Source organism: Macaca nemestrina, chromosome 7 (genome assembly GCF_043159975.1).
Source record: "Macaca nemestrina isolate mMacNem1 chromosome 7, mMacNem.hap1, whole genome shotgun sequence".
Taxonomy (NCBI): Eukaryota; Metazoa; Chordata; class Mammalia; order Primates; family Cercopithecidae; genus Macaca; species Macaca nemestrina.
In genome coordinates, this window is record NC_092131.1 from 141,496,838 (window position 1) to 141,513,228 (window position 16,391).

Consider the following 16,391-nt stretch of genomic DNA (forward strand, 5'->3'; position numbering starts at 1 on the left):
AAATCTATTCTTGTTTTAGCGCTCACAACAGACTGCCACAGTGTAGGACTGGACATAAATAATAGATGGACTTCTGAGAGCAGAGAATAGACTTCTGATCAGACACTGTCAGCCCAGATGAATCCCATCCTATAAGCTGGAGCTTAAATGTGAGCATCAAAACCACTATTGACATGTGACACAACTGTCTGAAATGTCAATAGTTATAAAATGAGTATTTCATAATGCAGAATAATTGATTACTTTGCTTGACTGAACAGGAACATATTTTCCCTGTGAAAGCAAAATAATGCCAGCATTTGCTCCTGGAACACTCCTAGCCGTGAGATTCGGATTTCCCAATGAGGCCCACGTTACTCTGCAGTCCTTGATCATGCATGACAAAAATAGGGAAAACCATCTGTAACCGCTTATCTTTTCTCCATTATTTGAAAATATATTTTTAAGATAGTTCTTTAAAAAATAAAATATGGCCTATATATGAAGCATCTATATTAATAGAACTGTCTCAGATAATTTTCAGAACTGAAATGGATGAGATACAAAATCAAATAACATTCCATTTATCTTGTTCATCCTAAAATGCTCTGCTTAGCTTTTCACTCTGATGAAATAACATCCATTTCCAGTTTTATTCTTCCTCGGTGTGCTGTGATGTGGAACTCTTTTGCTCTGTGTGTTTTATTAAGTGTAATTTAACTTTATGACTATCAAACCAACTATTAATCCTTACAATAAGACTCTGAAATAGGCAAGCTGCAAAGAGATTTATTTTCTGAAGCACAATTCCCTTCTTCTACCTCCAATTATTTTTTCAAAAATCATTCTCTGAAAGTGTATAGTTTGCAGAGCTCTGTACTGGGCACTGTGAGGGAAGGCAGAAGAAATAGCTACAACCTACGTTTTGGGCTTTCTCCCCTTCTTATCTGTATTTTATCTACGGTAAATGCTCACTATTCGTTTCCTTTAGTGAGAAATGCATTTTCTGTCTCTGCACTTTTACAACTGTGTTCTTTTCTTTTCTTTACTTTTTTAAGACAGAGTCTTGCTCTGTCGCCCAGGCTGGAGTGCAGTGGAACGATCTCGGCTCACTGCAGCCTCTGCCTCCCAGATTCAAGTGGTCCTCTTGCCTCAGCCTCCCGAGTAGCTGAGATTACAGGCACCTGCCACCACACCCAGCTAAGTTTTGTATTTTTGGTAGAGATGGGGTTTCGCCGTGTTGACCAGGCTGGTCTCACACTCCTGACCTCAGGTGATCTGCCCACCTTGGCCTCCGAAAGTGCTGGGATTACAGGCACGAGCCACAGCACCCAGCCTGTACTTTTACAACTGTGTTCTATCCTCCTTTTGAGAGGCTCTTCATTTTTACTTCTATCCACCAAGATGTGATTTGGCCTTTAAGGTCTAACTCAAATCTCCTTCATGAAGTTCCTCTTCTCTTAAAGTTTCAGATGAACCCTGCACACAGTAACCACTCTTATTCTTGACTTACATAGTACTTTATTTCTGGAACACTTCGAGTATGTGCCACACATTCGGCCTTACATTATAAGCACTGCATTTATTTTCCTACTAGATTGCAAGCTCCTTGAAGGATAGACTGATGTCTTGATCTTTGTCCTTTCCTCTTGACATACTAGCACAGTGTAATGCACACAGAAGGTGTTTAGTCATTGCTCATTGGATGGGAACTTCATCTCCTATAGGAAATAAGACACAAAAAGTCTGCCAGACCACAGGGCCTCTTAGGCCAATGGGCAATTTAATTCTTATCCATCTTTGTGTCCTCAATACTTAGCAGGTGCTTAATAAATACAGTTGATCCCTGAACAACGTAGGGGTTAAAAGTGCTGACCCCCTTATAGTAAAAAAATCTGCATATAACTTTTGAATCCCCCAAAACTTAACTACTAATAGCCTACTCTTGACTAGAAGCATTGCCAATAAAATAGGCAATCAATTAACATATATTTTGTATGTTGTATGTATTATATATTGTATTCTTACAATAAAGTAACATAGAAAAAATAAAATGTGATTAAGAAAATCGTAAGGAAGAGAAATCATGCTTACTATTCATTTAAGTGGAAGTGGATTGTCATAAAGATCTTCATCCTCATCGTCTTCACGGTGAGTAGGCTGAGGAGGAAGAAAGGGTTAGTCTTACTGTCTCAGGGGTGGCAGAAGTGGAAGAAAATTCATATATAAGTGAACCTACACATGTCAAATCAGTGTTGTTCAAGGGTCCACTATACTTGTTTCACATACACCACACACACACACGAGTTTCAAAATTGTAGAACGCTCAGCAAAAGTGCATGCTGAGAAACATTTCAACAAATTGTGATTAACGGTCAACGTTTTATGTCAGGCACAGGCTCTGTGTGTATAACAATGTAGGGGCTGATGGCGTGGTGATGGCACTTCCACTGAAAGATATCACTTTTTCCTTTCTGTATATTGTTTAATCCTCCTAGTGACCCTACAAGGCTCTACCCTCCTTATTTGACATATGGTGAAACAAAGGTTTGCTCAAGCTCATACAGCTAGTGAGTGGGATGTAGGTTGGTTTTGAGCCCAACTTCATCCAATGCCAAAGCTCATTCCACCATACCATGGAGTTCAAGCAAACAAAGAAGGCTTCTTGGAGAAGTAAGCAGACATGGCACAGTACAGAGAAAGGGAAGAAAGTGTCCCTGCAAAGTGGATGGAGAGTAATTCTGAAAGCAGTCACAGAATGTTCAAGTTGTAGGGGCCCGTTGCAGTCAGTTCCTACTCCATCAGGCTACAGTTGAGGAGCCTGATGTCCTCAAAGGTAAAATGGCTTGCCTGATGTGATGTAGAAAGCTAATGACAAGTGTGAAACTATCCTGGACCCAGGATTCCAGATTCTGAGTTCACTTGTATTTCTTGTGTTCGCTTACCTATATATATATATATATATTCCTGAATGGCCTGTTCCGCTGCCAGGTATAGGAATGGGGTGAGGGCACAACATGGGGACATAAAGGAATGGAGGTATCTCTTGGCCTTGGTTTGCATTTCTCCCCTTCCTGCCTTGGCTGGTGTGTGTGTAGTGAGGCACCTGCCACCTACCTATTCTGTGGCGGTTGCTCAGCTCTGTATGCCTGTGAACTTTACCCTTTTCCTTACTGTGATGATTACAAAACATAAGCCAGTCCTCTGAATTTCCTAATTGGTGGATGAAATATATGGTTCCAGAAACCCCAGAAGCCCTGCACCATTGTCTCCATTCAGTCAAATCTTTCACCTCCAACATCCCATTACACTAATAGCCACACAAATGATTTGCAGTCATCTATCAACTGTTAGTGAGTGGCAGAGTGCTGTGCAAACATCTTTTCAATGGGCAACCAGACACGGTACACCTTTAGGAATGTTCAGACCAACTCATGGAACTCTACAGTTTTCAGAGCACAGGTCAGCTGATTTGTTGTGACCTTCTCAAAATCAGAGCTACTGTCTTATTCTTGTTCGATTCTCCATCACAGTGTCAGTATAATACCTACTCAGTAAGTATGGCTGATTATGAGAAATACGTGTGGGGGGGGTGGGTGTGAGTGTGTAAAATTGTGGGTGTCTCTTTGCCACCCAAATGTAGTTTATTTCACCCATATTTCATGGACTATGCATATGTATACATTCATGCACATTTCAATCTACATCTATATTTGTTTCAAAATCATGAAAAAGGCAGATAAACCACATTAATCCACTTGTCCCCTCCCTCTTTACACTCATAAATAGCAGAGCTCCTTGTCTTACTGTTGGCTTCTGGGTCTCACCAGTATTACTCCATTTGTAAGTGTTCCTTTATGAGAAACTGGCTCCTTCTGGACTCCAGTTTAAGTAAAGCTGTGATCTCTTCTAGGTTAGTTTGTGACATGTCTATAGCTTCCCAAGTATCCTTGCTTTACAACTCTCTGGGTCTGACCCTATTTGGTTTATGGGAAACCTGGTCCCCTGGCTCTGTGTCAACCAGAATGGCTCAACTCCTAAAGGTCACAGTGCAGTGGTGGCTAAGGACTCCATTGAATCAAGCTGCCTAGGACTACATTAACCTTTCACTGATCCCTTTCTTGTTCAGCTATAAGGAAATTAATTGAATGAGCAAGCAGACGCACACTGGAGAGAGAGACGCAGGGCCTGGGTGAGACAAAACCAAAATGCTATGCCTCACATGCATCAGCAAACTTTGAAATCACCTTTGTCCTAGGAGCCACTTGCAGATTCGTGATAAATTTGCCAGTCCACTGGTTTGTCATTCTCCCCAGTAGCATTATATCTATGATTTGGGGTGGCAAATTATGAGATCAGAACTTGTGTGGTGAAAAAGAAAATATACTCTTACAAAGTCAAGTATCATTTAGTTAACCTGTAACATAGGAAGATTGGCACCAATTTACTAATAATACTCCAGTCTAGACTCCTACAAAAATGCACCAGTCTTTTCCCCGAGGTGTTTTTGGGAACAACCTGGCATTAGAAGTGTCTCTCTACTTTCTCGCTAAATGACAGATTGAATGTGGAACCCAGCACACAGGAACACCACGTGGGGCTATGACCATCCTGGGAGACTGAGATGAGTTACATGTGTTTATAAGTATGTTGTATGCCTTCTTTTTCTAAGATGAGCCAACAGAAACCTTTGAGCTGCAAATTAATATATAACAAACTCCCATTCCTGGTAAAGAAGTCCCATTCTGTTTAATTATCTTCATGTAAGCAATATTTACTTTTTTTTTTTCAGAACACTTGGTAAAAAGAATATATTCCTTAGCACAGCGTTCTCCCTTACTCATAAGCATTTGTTTAATAAAATCCAGACAATTATTCCTACCTATTTATTGCATTTTAATGTTTTATTGTATTTCTACAATTGTATACTTTTTTTTTTCCTTGAGACAGATTCTTGCTCTGTCGCCCAGGCTAGAGTGCAGTGGTGTGATCTTGGCTCACTGCAACCTCAACCTCCTGGGTTCAAGCAATTCCTATGCCTCAGCCTCGCAAGTAGTAGCTAGGATTACAGGCATGCACCACCACGCCTGGCTAATTTTTGTGTTTTTGTAGAGATGGGGTTTCACCATGTTGCCCAGGCTGGTCTTGAACTCCTGACCTCAAGTGATCCACCCGCCTTGACCTCTCAAAGTGCTGGTATTACAGGCGTGAGCCACCATGCCCGCCTTTTACATGATTGTATTTTAATATACAGTGGATAAAAGTTTGTACTAAAATGTATCATTTATGGCTCCAATTTGGTATTACTGCAGGGAGATGTCCCTTCAATATGGCAGACGGTCCCTTTTACTCCTGATTGATCTGTTTGGTTGGGACCTTATAATGTCATAGAAAATGTGCATTTTGAGTGGTTAAAAAAAAAAGTCTCTAGTTTTTACTCTCAAAGAGCTTTGTGTTAAGATAAAGAACAGTAATATAACCTGGGTTAAAAGCTGAAGACATTTAATAGAGGCATGTATTACAAATAGCATCTAGCTACATTGGAAGGTTAGGACTTCATATCTCAAATTCTGTTGCTCATTAGTTGTAGGAAGTGAATGAAATACATCACTAAAGGGCAAGGTCAGTATTACATTATTCTGGAAATGTCTTTGTTGAATAAATGTGTAAATATTTCAGATAAGTACTTGAGATTATATTTCTATTGGGGACATATCTATAGAATGAATGATTCTACTTGTAACTACAGGAGCAGATGTCACATTACATGTTGTTCCCAATGACTGATTTCATTTGAAATGATCTGGAAATAAATACTGATTACTAGTGATGTCAGACTATTCACCTTGGAGTCAGATGTCTGACAGGCAGGCTAGAGCTAACAGATTTGGTTATTTTGAAAACATTGTTTTCTAAAGCAGGATACTGTTTTAAAGTAGCATTGTGAATTCTCGGAGTTGTATATCTGGGTTCATTTGCATTGAGTATGGAAGAACATACTTAAGAGGATGCAATCTCCAATGGTTTTCCATCCTTTAACGATAAAAAAGAAAGAAAATTGTACCTGGGACCTGCTTATAGGATAGTTTGGCATTAGTCACTAACACAAGGGAAATCAAGAACCAAATTTGAATGATGGTGTCAGTGTAACTGAGGGGCGTTGCCTCATTGGGAGATATAGTTGCATCATAGGAACATGGTGTGATTTAATTTCATAATTGTAAACATTACAGTGGGTATGGTTGATTCATTTGAAACTCCTGTCCACTTCGCTATGGCTGGACAGCTGAGTTAACATGGGTAGGTCCTGGGTTCACATTTTTACAATTTATTTTCTTTGTAGTTTTACTTGGGGAAAAAAATCTAAAAGAAAAAAAAACTATATTAGAATGAATTTATCTGAAATCAAACTTTTATAAAGCCATGGCTTGACTGAAGGACAATGAACTTTATTGACCTTCTAAATCAGAGCGCTGTATAAATGCTTGGAAGCCTCAATTTTGCCTTGAAAGGGGGCTGGGGAGGGAGTGTTGTATGAATCCTTGTTTTCTACAGTGCTGATTATCTGCTTGTGTTTTAAATTGTGGCCCAACTCAGGGGCAAGAGCAACTCACATGGAGAAAAAAATATGCTAGAATTATCCTTGTTTAATCATCATGAATGCAACAGCTAATAGCCATCTGATTTTTAAGTTGTGAGTGGAAACTGACCAACAAAATAAAGCAGCATGAAATTTCGCGAAGGAACCGCAATAGGTACGCAAACTTGGTTTTTCAGAATTTTTTCTGTTATGCTCGGTACTATAGACTGCCTGACCAAAGTTTTAAACAATGCAGATTCTGGGTACGTAGCATCTGAAATTCATCGTAAAGAGATTGATCTGTAAAATAATAACGTCATGATTTACAGTTCCATAAGGACAGTAAAAAGAAGTAAGCTTCAAAGTTTAGAGGGAATTAAGTCTCAGTTGCATGTTAAAATGTACAAAGTTCACCTTTAGAGGTCTTTATTTTCTGTCAAAAATACCACAATGTTTCATTTCTAGGGTATGAAAACGATAGCTTTTCCTACTTGTAGATGGGTTCTCTGGAGAGAGATGGAAGAGCCTGGGAATTTAGCGGCTCAAATCAGCTGGCAACTGGAGTTCATTTAGGTGATTCACGTACAATTTCCGGCTCTCCTTGCAGGTATCAGTGGTCTTGGACGCGGGGAAGGGGGTCGGGGGAACAGGTGTAGACCAGGACCTTGGTTATTGGTATAACTGCCAATATCCAAGGGTTGCCAAGGGTTGGGTGGGCGGAGTTCCCCTGCTCAGGCCGAGTCTCTCCAGAAAGACTTCGGAGGAGCTTACTTCACTCCCGGGACCGTCCCAGTGGCTTCGTTCTTCACGGCCCAGGAGGGGGCCGTACCTTCCGATTAGAGCTGGGGCGCTCTAGGAAATGAGGGTGACCGTAGCTCCCCAGATCAAACTTGTCTTTTCCATCAACGAGCTGGCGCATTCATCGCCTCCAAGGGCTCCGGGAAGGCAGCGGGAGAGTGGCGTCGGGTTGCGAGCCTCTTGCCCCACTGAGTGGGGGGAGAAAGTGGTCAGAGGCGCGTTCCGCGGGGCGCTGCGTGCAGAAAAGCGACCGGCGGCCACAGGTGATCCCGAGGGCGAGGGGAAGGCGGGCGCCCGGGCGAGGGCCCGGGGCGCGGGAGGGCAGGCCCGGCCGGGGTGGGCCAGCCGAGCCGCAGCTGCTGCTCACCTGCCCGCGGGGGCGGGGCGGGGCGCGGCGCTGGGGCGCGCCTGCCTCCCGCCTCCCGCCTCCCGCCTCCCGCCCCGGGAGGAAGCGGAGGGGCGCGGTGTAAACAGAGCGGCGGCCGTGATGTCAGCCGGTCACATGGAGCCTCTTATGGCTCGGGATGGCTCTCGGCGGGCGGGCAGCTGCGGCAGCTGCTGCTGTGGCTCGGGCGGCGGCGGCGCGGCGGCGGCAGAGGGGGCTCCGGGGTCGGACCATCCGCTCTCCCTGCGCTCTCCGCACCGCGGCTTAAATGATGTATTTTGTGATCGCAGCGATGAAAGGTGAGCCCGGGCGCCCCGCCGGGGCCGGGTGGGCTGGCGGCTCCGGGGGGCGGGGAGGAGGGCGCGCAGGGGGAGGGGTGGGCGCGCCTGCCCGAACGCACGTACGGCCCGGGGCTCGGCGCCGGGGCCCCGCCAGGGCCTTCTGGGCCACCGCCGCGGCGCCACCTGAGCCCGGCCACGGGATCGGCCTGCCTCCGATTGGGGGCAAAGGCGCACGGGGTGGATACCTCTGTGCTGCCCCCTCCGGCTCCTGTCAGTCTCCTGGGTCCGCTTGGCACCCAGCGGGGCTCCCAAAAGAAAGTTTGCCGGGAGTCGCCGCGCTTCGGGAAGGAAGGGGAGGGTCTGCGGAGTTCAGAGGAAGCCGGGGACGCCCGCGGCCGGTCCCCAGGGCCCGCACCCCGGACAGCTCCGGCCTAGGTCGGGGAGGCGCCGCGGCCGGGCAGGGCCGTGCTTGCGCGCGGTCGCGATGTCATCCCCGGGGACTGGTCAGCGCCCCAGGCCTTGCGCCCTCCCCCTGCGGTCCCGAGCTTCTTAGCGGCCACCGGCCGGGCAAGTGCCGCAGGTCCGCGCTGCGTCCCGCGCTGTGTCCCGCCGCGGCCACTTCCGAAAGCGCGCGGGCCGGAGCTAGACGGGCGCCTCGAGCGTGCCAAGACGCCCTTGGCGGCCCAGGGAGCAGAGGCGCACCCCCGCTTGACACTTTGGCTGGTGGATGGAGGTGGGGAGGAACTCGGCAGCCCACGAGATCCGCGGGCAGGGGCGGAGGTTAGACCGTGGTGAGGGCCGACGGGCGCGGGTTAGTCGCGGCCAAGCCTCCCGGCCCGGCCTTCCGCCCTCATCAGGACTCCGTAGCCGGGCCGGGGGCGGGAGGGGAAGGGGATCCGGCTGGAGGGAGGACTGGTTCGAGGTCCTCTCAGGTGAGAAGGAGAGAAACCGTGGCAAGTCAGGGAACTTTCTGATGGGAAAGCTAAAGTTTGGAGGTGTGCAGGAAGTCGCCTCTGCTGCCGGAGAAACCGAGACTCGCTCTTGGGACGGTTGCAAACAGCTCCGGAGAAACTCAGCCCGCAGCACGCCGCCCGCTTGTGCGCCCGCAGGTTCGTCGCCGTGGATAATCTGCCCGAACGGCTTGGCAGGCCCAGCCGCCAGGCTTGGGGATTTAGAGCCCCATCTTTTTGTGGCGGACGCGGCTTCCCTAATGCGCAGCAATTGTGCTGACCCAGACTGTCCTGCGGGTCCTGCCCACCCGTGCGGGCGCCAAGCGCTCGTTAAACGTTTGCTAGGTTCGGGTTTTGTTGCAATCTGGAATGAAGGACACCAGTTCGGTATCTGCGCTGGGTTTACTTTCAGATCACCGAGCTTTGCCTTTCTTCACTAGAGATTGGGTGGCATCTCTTTTATTAATTATTAACAGGCCGAAACGTTCTGGACGTTAAGATGAGCTACTTGAGATGAAATCTTTCTATATAATGTGCCCACAGCAAATTTTCTCTTTTCCCCTGTGGCTTGAGGGAAATGGGATTTAATCATTTGTGGAATATGCAATTCATATAAGTAAAAGAGAGGAAACCTCCCGTGATCCGCGCTCTTAAGTCCCTAAAATTATTTGGGAGGAAAAATTATTAAGGTTTCTTACCGACTTCTTATGTTAAAAAATATATTCTCCCCTGCCCCCCCCCCAAAAAAAAACACTTTTATGCTATTCCTGCATTTCATTAGCCCTGTAAGTGTAAAACGATTTAAATGCCCTCTGCAGCTAAAGCATTTTTTTGGTCTTTAAATTATAAAATAGGTTTCGCTATTTGGAAGATGTCAATGCCAGTCTTTATCCACTTTGTCTAATATAATTTGTGTTGATTGGAGGAAAGGCAAGAGGCTGAGACATTTTAAACTGCTTTCTCCCCTCATGAACAGTAACCACCCACCAAACAATAAGGAAAGTACGTTTTAATATTTTTATTTAATGTTGATGTTTCCTAGTACATAGGGCTTTTGCTTTTGTAGTTCTACAAAGTGAAGTTCCATACTATCCCTTACTAATAGAATAATGAGAATCACACACTACCCCCACACATTTGTCTTGGAGTGACGTCTGTCTGCCATAAAATAATAGATTCCTAGTATTGTGCTTTGAAAAAAGTGCCTCAGAAGTACTGGCAATGCAATTTTTCTATAAACTCAGCTGCCTGAGAGAGAGAGAGAGAGATAGGGAGAGGAAGAGAGAGAGAGAATGCATCTGGACAAGTAGAATATTTCACTCCCAATATCATAACATCCTGAATTTTAGTGGGATTATTTGGCTTTGTTGCAAACTTAAGCTGAAAAAGAAAATAGTTTGTGGGAAAGTGAGGGATGCTGTAAATGTTTCCATATCAGATTTAAGGGGAAAAAACTGGCTTAGAATCTTATTAAATACTTCCCTGTCGCCTCTCAGTTTTGATAGTTAAATTGGTTCCATGTGTAAGAGAGTTTGTATAATTAGATTTTTCGTGCAAAACAAATACTATTTACACTATAGCTTTTTGGTATGTGGATGCATGTGGACAAGGGAGGAGGGAACAAGCCACCGTAAAAGAGAAAGATTCTCTTTGTTGGCTGGTTTACTTGTTTTTTAAACATCATTAAATCGGGCCCTTTGAACTCACCAAAGAAGAAAATCCTTCCTCTGCATTAGTTGACAGATAAGTTCAGGCTTAGTTTCATGCTCAAATGTAATAAATCTTCTTTTGAGCAACTCTAGTCTCATCCTTTAATTTTGCTTTTGTTTAATTAACAACAAAATTCCAATACCATTTGGATTGCTTCTTGGGCAAAAGGAGAGAGCCAGCTATAACATTTATAATCAGGGGAGCACTTGTTCTGCTCATCATAAAAGTGCATTGGCCAAATGTCACGCGGCAGCAGAGTACTGAAAGGAAATGTAAGAGCTTCATCAGTTTCAGTAGATTATATACCCCTTTGCTTCATATGAGTGCTCACCCGGTGTTCGTGTAAATGGAGTTATAAGAGCACAGAGAGGCTTAAAGGGAATTTCTGGCCCGTAGATTCTTCCTCCGGCCTGATTCATGTGCAAATGCGAGACTCCTCACCACTTCGAAAATACTGTATGTGTCGGTAGTGTGTCCAACTCTAGTAAATACGATTTTATAGTTTTGAAGAACTCGGCCTTTCTTTTTACCAAATGAAATTGGAATTCGATCTCTGATCTCATTGTAAGGACACTTTTCCTGGTATCCCTTCACTGGGATTTTTGTACCATTTTTGTTACCTGTGATGGGAAGGATTGGGAGAAGGTAATGGCTGGATCTTGAAAAGAGAAAACCCAAATGGTTGCCACTACTGAGCAGAGTGCTTGTCTGGCAAGAAGGGATCAGTTCTTTTAAAGACAAAGAGGATTTCTGAATCCATTTATCCATGGGAGGAGGGAGAAGCCTGGACCTTCCATGAAGTAGACAGTATTTTAAAAGCACCATTTTCATGGGCAGCCTCTTGGTTTTATATATTTCAATCACATTACTTGGGATACAAAGCAACATCATGCACAAGTAAACCCTTTTGCCCTCGATTTGAATTGAGAACCGTATAATTTATTTAATGCTGCCCAGTCATGAAATAATGTAGTTTCTAAACAGAAATAGTCATTTAAAAATATACAATATGTCATCTAAACCTTCGCTCTTTAATTTGTAGTAGATATACTTGTAAATATATTAATTCTCATTAGTGTTCTTTTTCTCCTATCTTTCCCTCCCACTCAAGTGAGACACAATAAAAACGAATGAGATCAGCAAGGTGATATTTGCAGAGCACCTACAATAGCACCCAGCCACTTTGGTATTTGCTCTGGGGTACCTAGGAAAATAATATTTATAAATGACCATTTACTGGGGAAAAGAAGTTACTGGATGGATGGATGGATGGATGGATGGATGGATGGATGGATGGATGAATAGATTTGCAGAGGTAGATGTGGGGTTCAGTTTTCTTAAAAATCTCTTAAATTATAGGGATCAACAAAACCGCTTATATGGAACAAATTTCCTAAGAATACTCTGTCATGGAAATGTTTTCTGCATACATTTTAACTATTTACAGCATTTATTAGTAAGAAATCAAGGCTGCCTTTATATATTTCATATTTAATAATTTTTAAAACCATAATTAGGCACTCAGAGTCAGCAGCTACACCATTTTTATGTTTCTCTACTTAAAAAACAGTTTTTTTTTGGAGCCATCTACCAGTGACAACTCAGGTGTGAGTTAACATTTGATGGTATCTCAAAGACCACATACAGACCCTCTGAGGAATGATTTACAAGTTCTGTCTCCCCCATCTAGCTATTCTACTGAAGATAACTCCCTTACATCCCAACCTTTTGACTCATGAACTGAGAGAGCCGTAGTCAGAGCTTTTTTCTATCCGTCAGTATTTTGTGTGACATGATAGAACATGATTTTTCTGTTAATTGTCAAGAGATAGGAGGTCTAAATAGATGGATGATAGCATGTATTAGCCAATGGGCAAAATGCAAGGAAGCAGCTGAAATCTTTGATTTCTGGATTCTCTTTTTGGAATGAAATTTGTTAGCCCTCATCATATTTTCAGGAAATAATACGATAACTTTAAAAATCTTTGCTCCTGTGGGTATAAAAAACGTCAAGTTTATTCCCTAGGTTTGCCAGTTATTTCGCTTTTTAAAATGTTACTGCTTCTGAAGTTTACTAGACATTTCATAAACAAATAGGGAGATGATGCTAATCTATATTTATTTTGTGCTTTATGGTTTACAAACACTCTGACACCATGTAATCCTCCATAGAGAGTCACTGATAGCCCCATATTTTTTAGCTGAAGAAACTGAGGTTCACAGAGGTTGCATTATAGCCTAGCTTTTCCAGCTGATACATGGTGAAACAAAAACTACAACCCTAATTTCTATCTTTCTATCTTCATGCCTCCCCTGGAGGAAGCTGTGAAAAACGTCCTGGATATAACTTTGTCTCTAGTTAGTGGAAGTTATAACTCTGGCATTTATATGGGAAAAAAATAGATCCAATTATGTAATGCTTTGCTGAGCCTAATATCTTTAAATTACTATTTAATAAAATCAATTTGGTGTACAAATGGGGTTATTCTTATTTGCTTATCATTAGCTCTCTTCATCCATGATTTTCATTAAGTCTGCTTGTTGTAAGAGGATATGAGTGAAATGTAAGCATTATTTTCCTCGAGAATACAGAATACCACGAAGTACAGCTAACCTGTGTAACCAATCCCCATTAAGATAGAATTGAGAGAGACATCTATATGTCCCACTTACCTTAGGCAAAGGGAACATTCACAAATGCATCTTCTAATTTTAATGTGACTTTGTGTAGTATAAAACTTACGCATTCTCGTGCTTGTGAGTGCTGTCCTGTTTGTTTACATGACAGTTTAGGGGCATGATTGTAGATATATTCTTGAGAAATCATTTGTCTTTTAGAAAATCACCTGAAGTCTAAAAGTTTTCAAGTAGATCTGAAAAAGCTCATTTCTCACTTAGTGGGGACTGGCCTTAATGACTGCTGGATTAAGGTGTGTTTGTCTGAAAGCAAATAAGGATGATTTCAGTCTCAGACGAAACCTTTAAAGTCACTCAGATGAATGTCCCACTGGGATTTGGACCCTGCCCACAGTATTTCTGCCAAGTAGTTATCTGGTTATGCTTGAACACCTCCCACAAGGGGAAACTCACGATCTTTAAAGGTAACTTATTCCATCTTGAATTAGAAAAGTCTTATATCAAGCGTAACTCTCTCCTTTGTACTTTTAATCCCTTAATTTTGATCCTTTCCTTTGGGGCTGTACAGAACACATTTAATCCGTCTTTCAAATGAAAGACTGTCAGTCATTTGAAGACAAGTAGTATAACACACACACACACACACACACACACACACACCCTAACACGTAATCTCTGCTGTCCCTCTCCAGTCCTTTTTGCTGTAAGTGTGGTTCTGCCTTCCCACAATCTTGGTCAGTTTCTTCCTCAAACACACTTCAGCTTGCCTAGAACCACTTGAAAGTTTGATGCCAAAAATGGACCCCAAGTGCCAGTTGTGATATAATTGACTTGGCAGTTAACCCAGCACATAGTAAAGAAGAAGCTGTGACTTAAAGATGAAAAACTTTTGTTTAAAATGTTTAAAGATAACGTCAGCTAGGCTGTATCTCTAGCACCTCTCACCACCGGTCTTTGTGGTATCATTGTTTGTGAAAGTGGACTTTTGAACTGTTTAGGAATACCTTTAGTTCCATTTGAAGTTGATTATTAAGTATCCAGGAAAATCAAAGATACTACAAAAATAATTAAAGGAACGTTAGAAGCATTTGAGGTATTTTTCTGCCGCGTGTCAGATATGAAATAAGGCTGCCCTCTAGTGGTTACTCGCCCATGGACAGCTAAACCCATAATGGTGCCAGTGAATTTCCCATCAGGCTAGTGGGAAGGTCAAAGGTTGTAGTTATTTTCTCAATTGGAATGAGACATTCTACACCAGATTCAAAAGTTTAACTCCTTGTTTTTCATGGTTATCAGAAATGTAACTGTGGAAGAGATACTGAATTTTTAAAGTTTGCTTTGGCAGGAAGTAAAGGAAAACATTTTTTAACTTAAGATAAAGCTGATTTATTTGCTGTTTGGCTCAATATTAAATTTAAGTGAAATTTGGTTTGTGAGTAAACAATTATTATGACATTTATAGTAATCCTTGTATTTTTTTAAGTTTCAACCTCCATTCTATTTCCCAGCCCTTGAATATATTTTAAAAAGAGGTCGTCATTTGATGAGCTAAATTCAGCATTTCCCCTTTTTAAATCTAGAGCTTTTCTTTTTCAAAAATGATAAACATTTAGAAAAAAAGTAAACTACAGTAGCTTTTCGGGGTAATAAAACAATTTTAAACATGGATGAAAAAACTATTAACCCCTTGGTTTCTGAAGATTTATGGTTAGATCATTTGGTTCACTTAAGTATATACAGTTTGCCTAAAAAAGAAGATAGAGGATATGTCAGAAACTGCATGAGGTAGCAACAAGCATTCAGTTGCATAATTTTTAGGATAAATAGATAATACAAGTGGATTGTCGATTTGAATTTTGGTGTTGTAACAAGTGTGAAACAATCACAAAACAATCTGATTTCTGTGTTGGAATCTAAGGGATGAATATAGATCTTCCTAGTTGCTTAAATGTTATTTGTTCCTGATGCTACACAGAGGTATAAGAATGCACATTTATATGAATTTCGCATTGCTGAAGAAGTCAAAGCTGATCTGAGCTAGAATAACCAGGGTAATAATAATGACAAATAGTCACCAGGCTTGTAAAGGATAACAGTGCTTACCTGTTCCTATTAGAAAGATGAAATTGCAGCATTTCATGAAAAACAAGGGAAAAAGCAAGGAAAACCTGCTGTTTGAACCTTTCTGTCATAGAAATAAGGCAGTGGTTCAGAAGTGAAGACTTGTGGTTAAGTTTCAGATCAGTTATTGAAGCCAACCGTTTTACAAACTGCGCCACCCAGAAGTGTGATTCTTTTACCACATGAGAAGTATTCTCTTTTTCACAGAATGTTATTTTCATTTTTCAGTTGTTGGAAGGGTTTTTGTCTCCTTTTTATTTGTTTATCTCACTTCAAATCTTCCGTAGAACACTGGGTGAAAATAAGTAAATACATTTGTTTCAGCAAATACTTAAGTGCCTATTGTGTGCTAGGTAATTGAGGTACCACCTTTGTGCTCTTATAATAGAGCTGAGACACCTTCCTCCCAATCAAGTGTCTTAAGCCATGAATCAGCGTTTAAAAAATGCACTGAGAAGTTGGCAGCCACACTTAGTCAGAGAAGGCTGCTTTATGACTTTTGGGCTTATAGGTTTGCATTTGCTATAAGCTACATGCCATTTAAAACAAAGGAGATTTTTGTGACATGCCAAATAAAGCAATGATGAACATGATTTGCTTCCACATAAGCCATAAGTTAGCTCTAAAATCCTGCCTGAAACAGTGGGTCTGAAACTGTAGAGTACATCGCATATCCAGAGAGTCTTAAGAAGGCAGATCCCTGGGTCTCCCCCAGAGTCTGATTCTGTGTCTGGGGTGAGGCCCACAAAGGCGTGTATTTACACAGCATCTCTGATGTTTCTGATACAGCTGGTCCTTAGGCCTCACTTTGTGAAGCTCTGTCCTAGCCTGTCAGAGCTGGGTGGACCGCAAAGTCCTCCAGTCCTTTAGTGGTTCCCAAATGCCGTTGATCTTCACGGTCATCTGGGAAGCATCTAAAAAATAAATGCCGTTCTCCAGCAACACCTGCT

General features: G+C 42.5%; 1 protein-coding gene across 2 annotated transcripts in view; it reads left to right on the plus strand.

Annotated features, from left to right (window-relative positions):
- The window catches only part of LOC105489276 (RAR related orphan receptor A), a 741,585-nt gene that overhangs the window by 628,972 nt on the left and 96,222 nt on the right, over positions 1–16,391 (plus strand). The window contains exon 1 of one of the 2 annotated variants that reach the window (XM_011754016.2): positions 7,901–8,041. The exons of the other annotated variant lie outside the window; for it this stretch is intronic. Within the exon in view, the coding sequence (XP_011752318.1) occupies positions 8,011–8,041 (31 nt within the window). The 5' untranslated portion in view covers positions 7,901–8,010. Of the gene's footprint in view, positions 1–7,900; positions 8,042–16,391 lie in introns of those variants that run through there. 2 annotated transcript variants of the gene reach the window in all.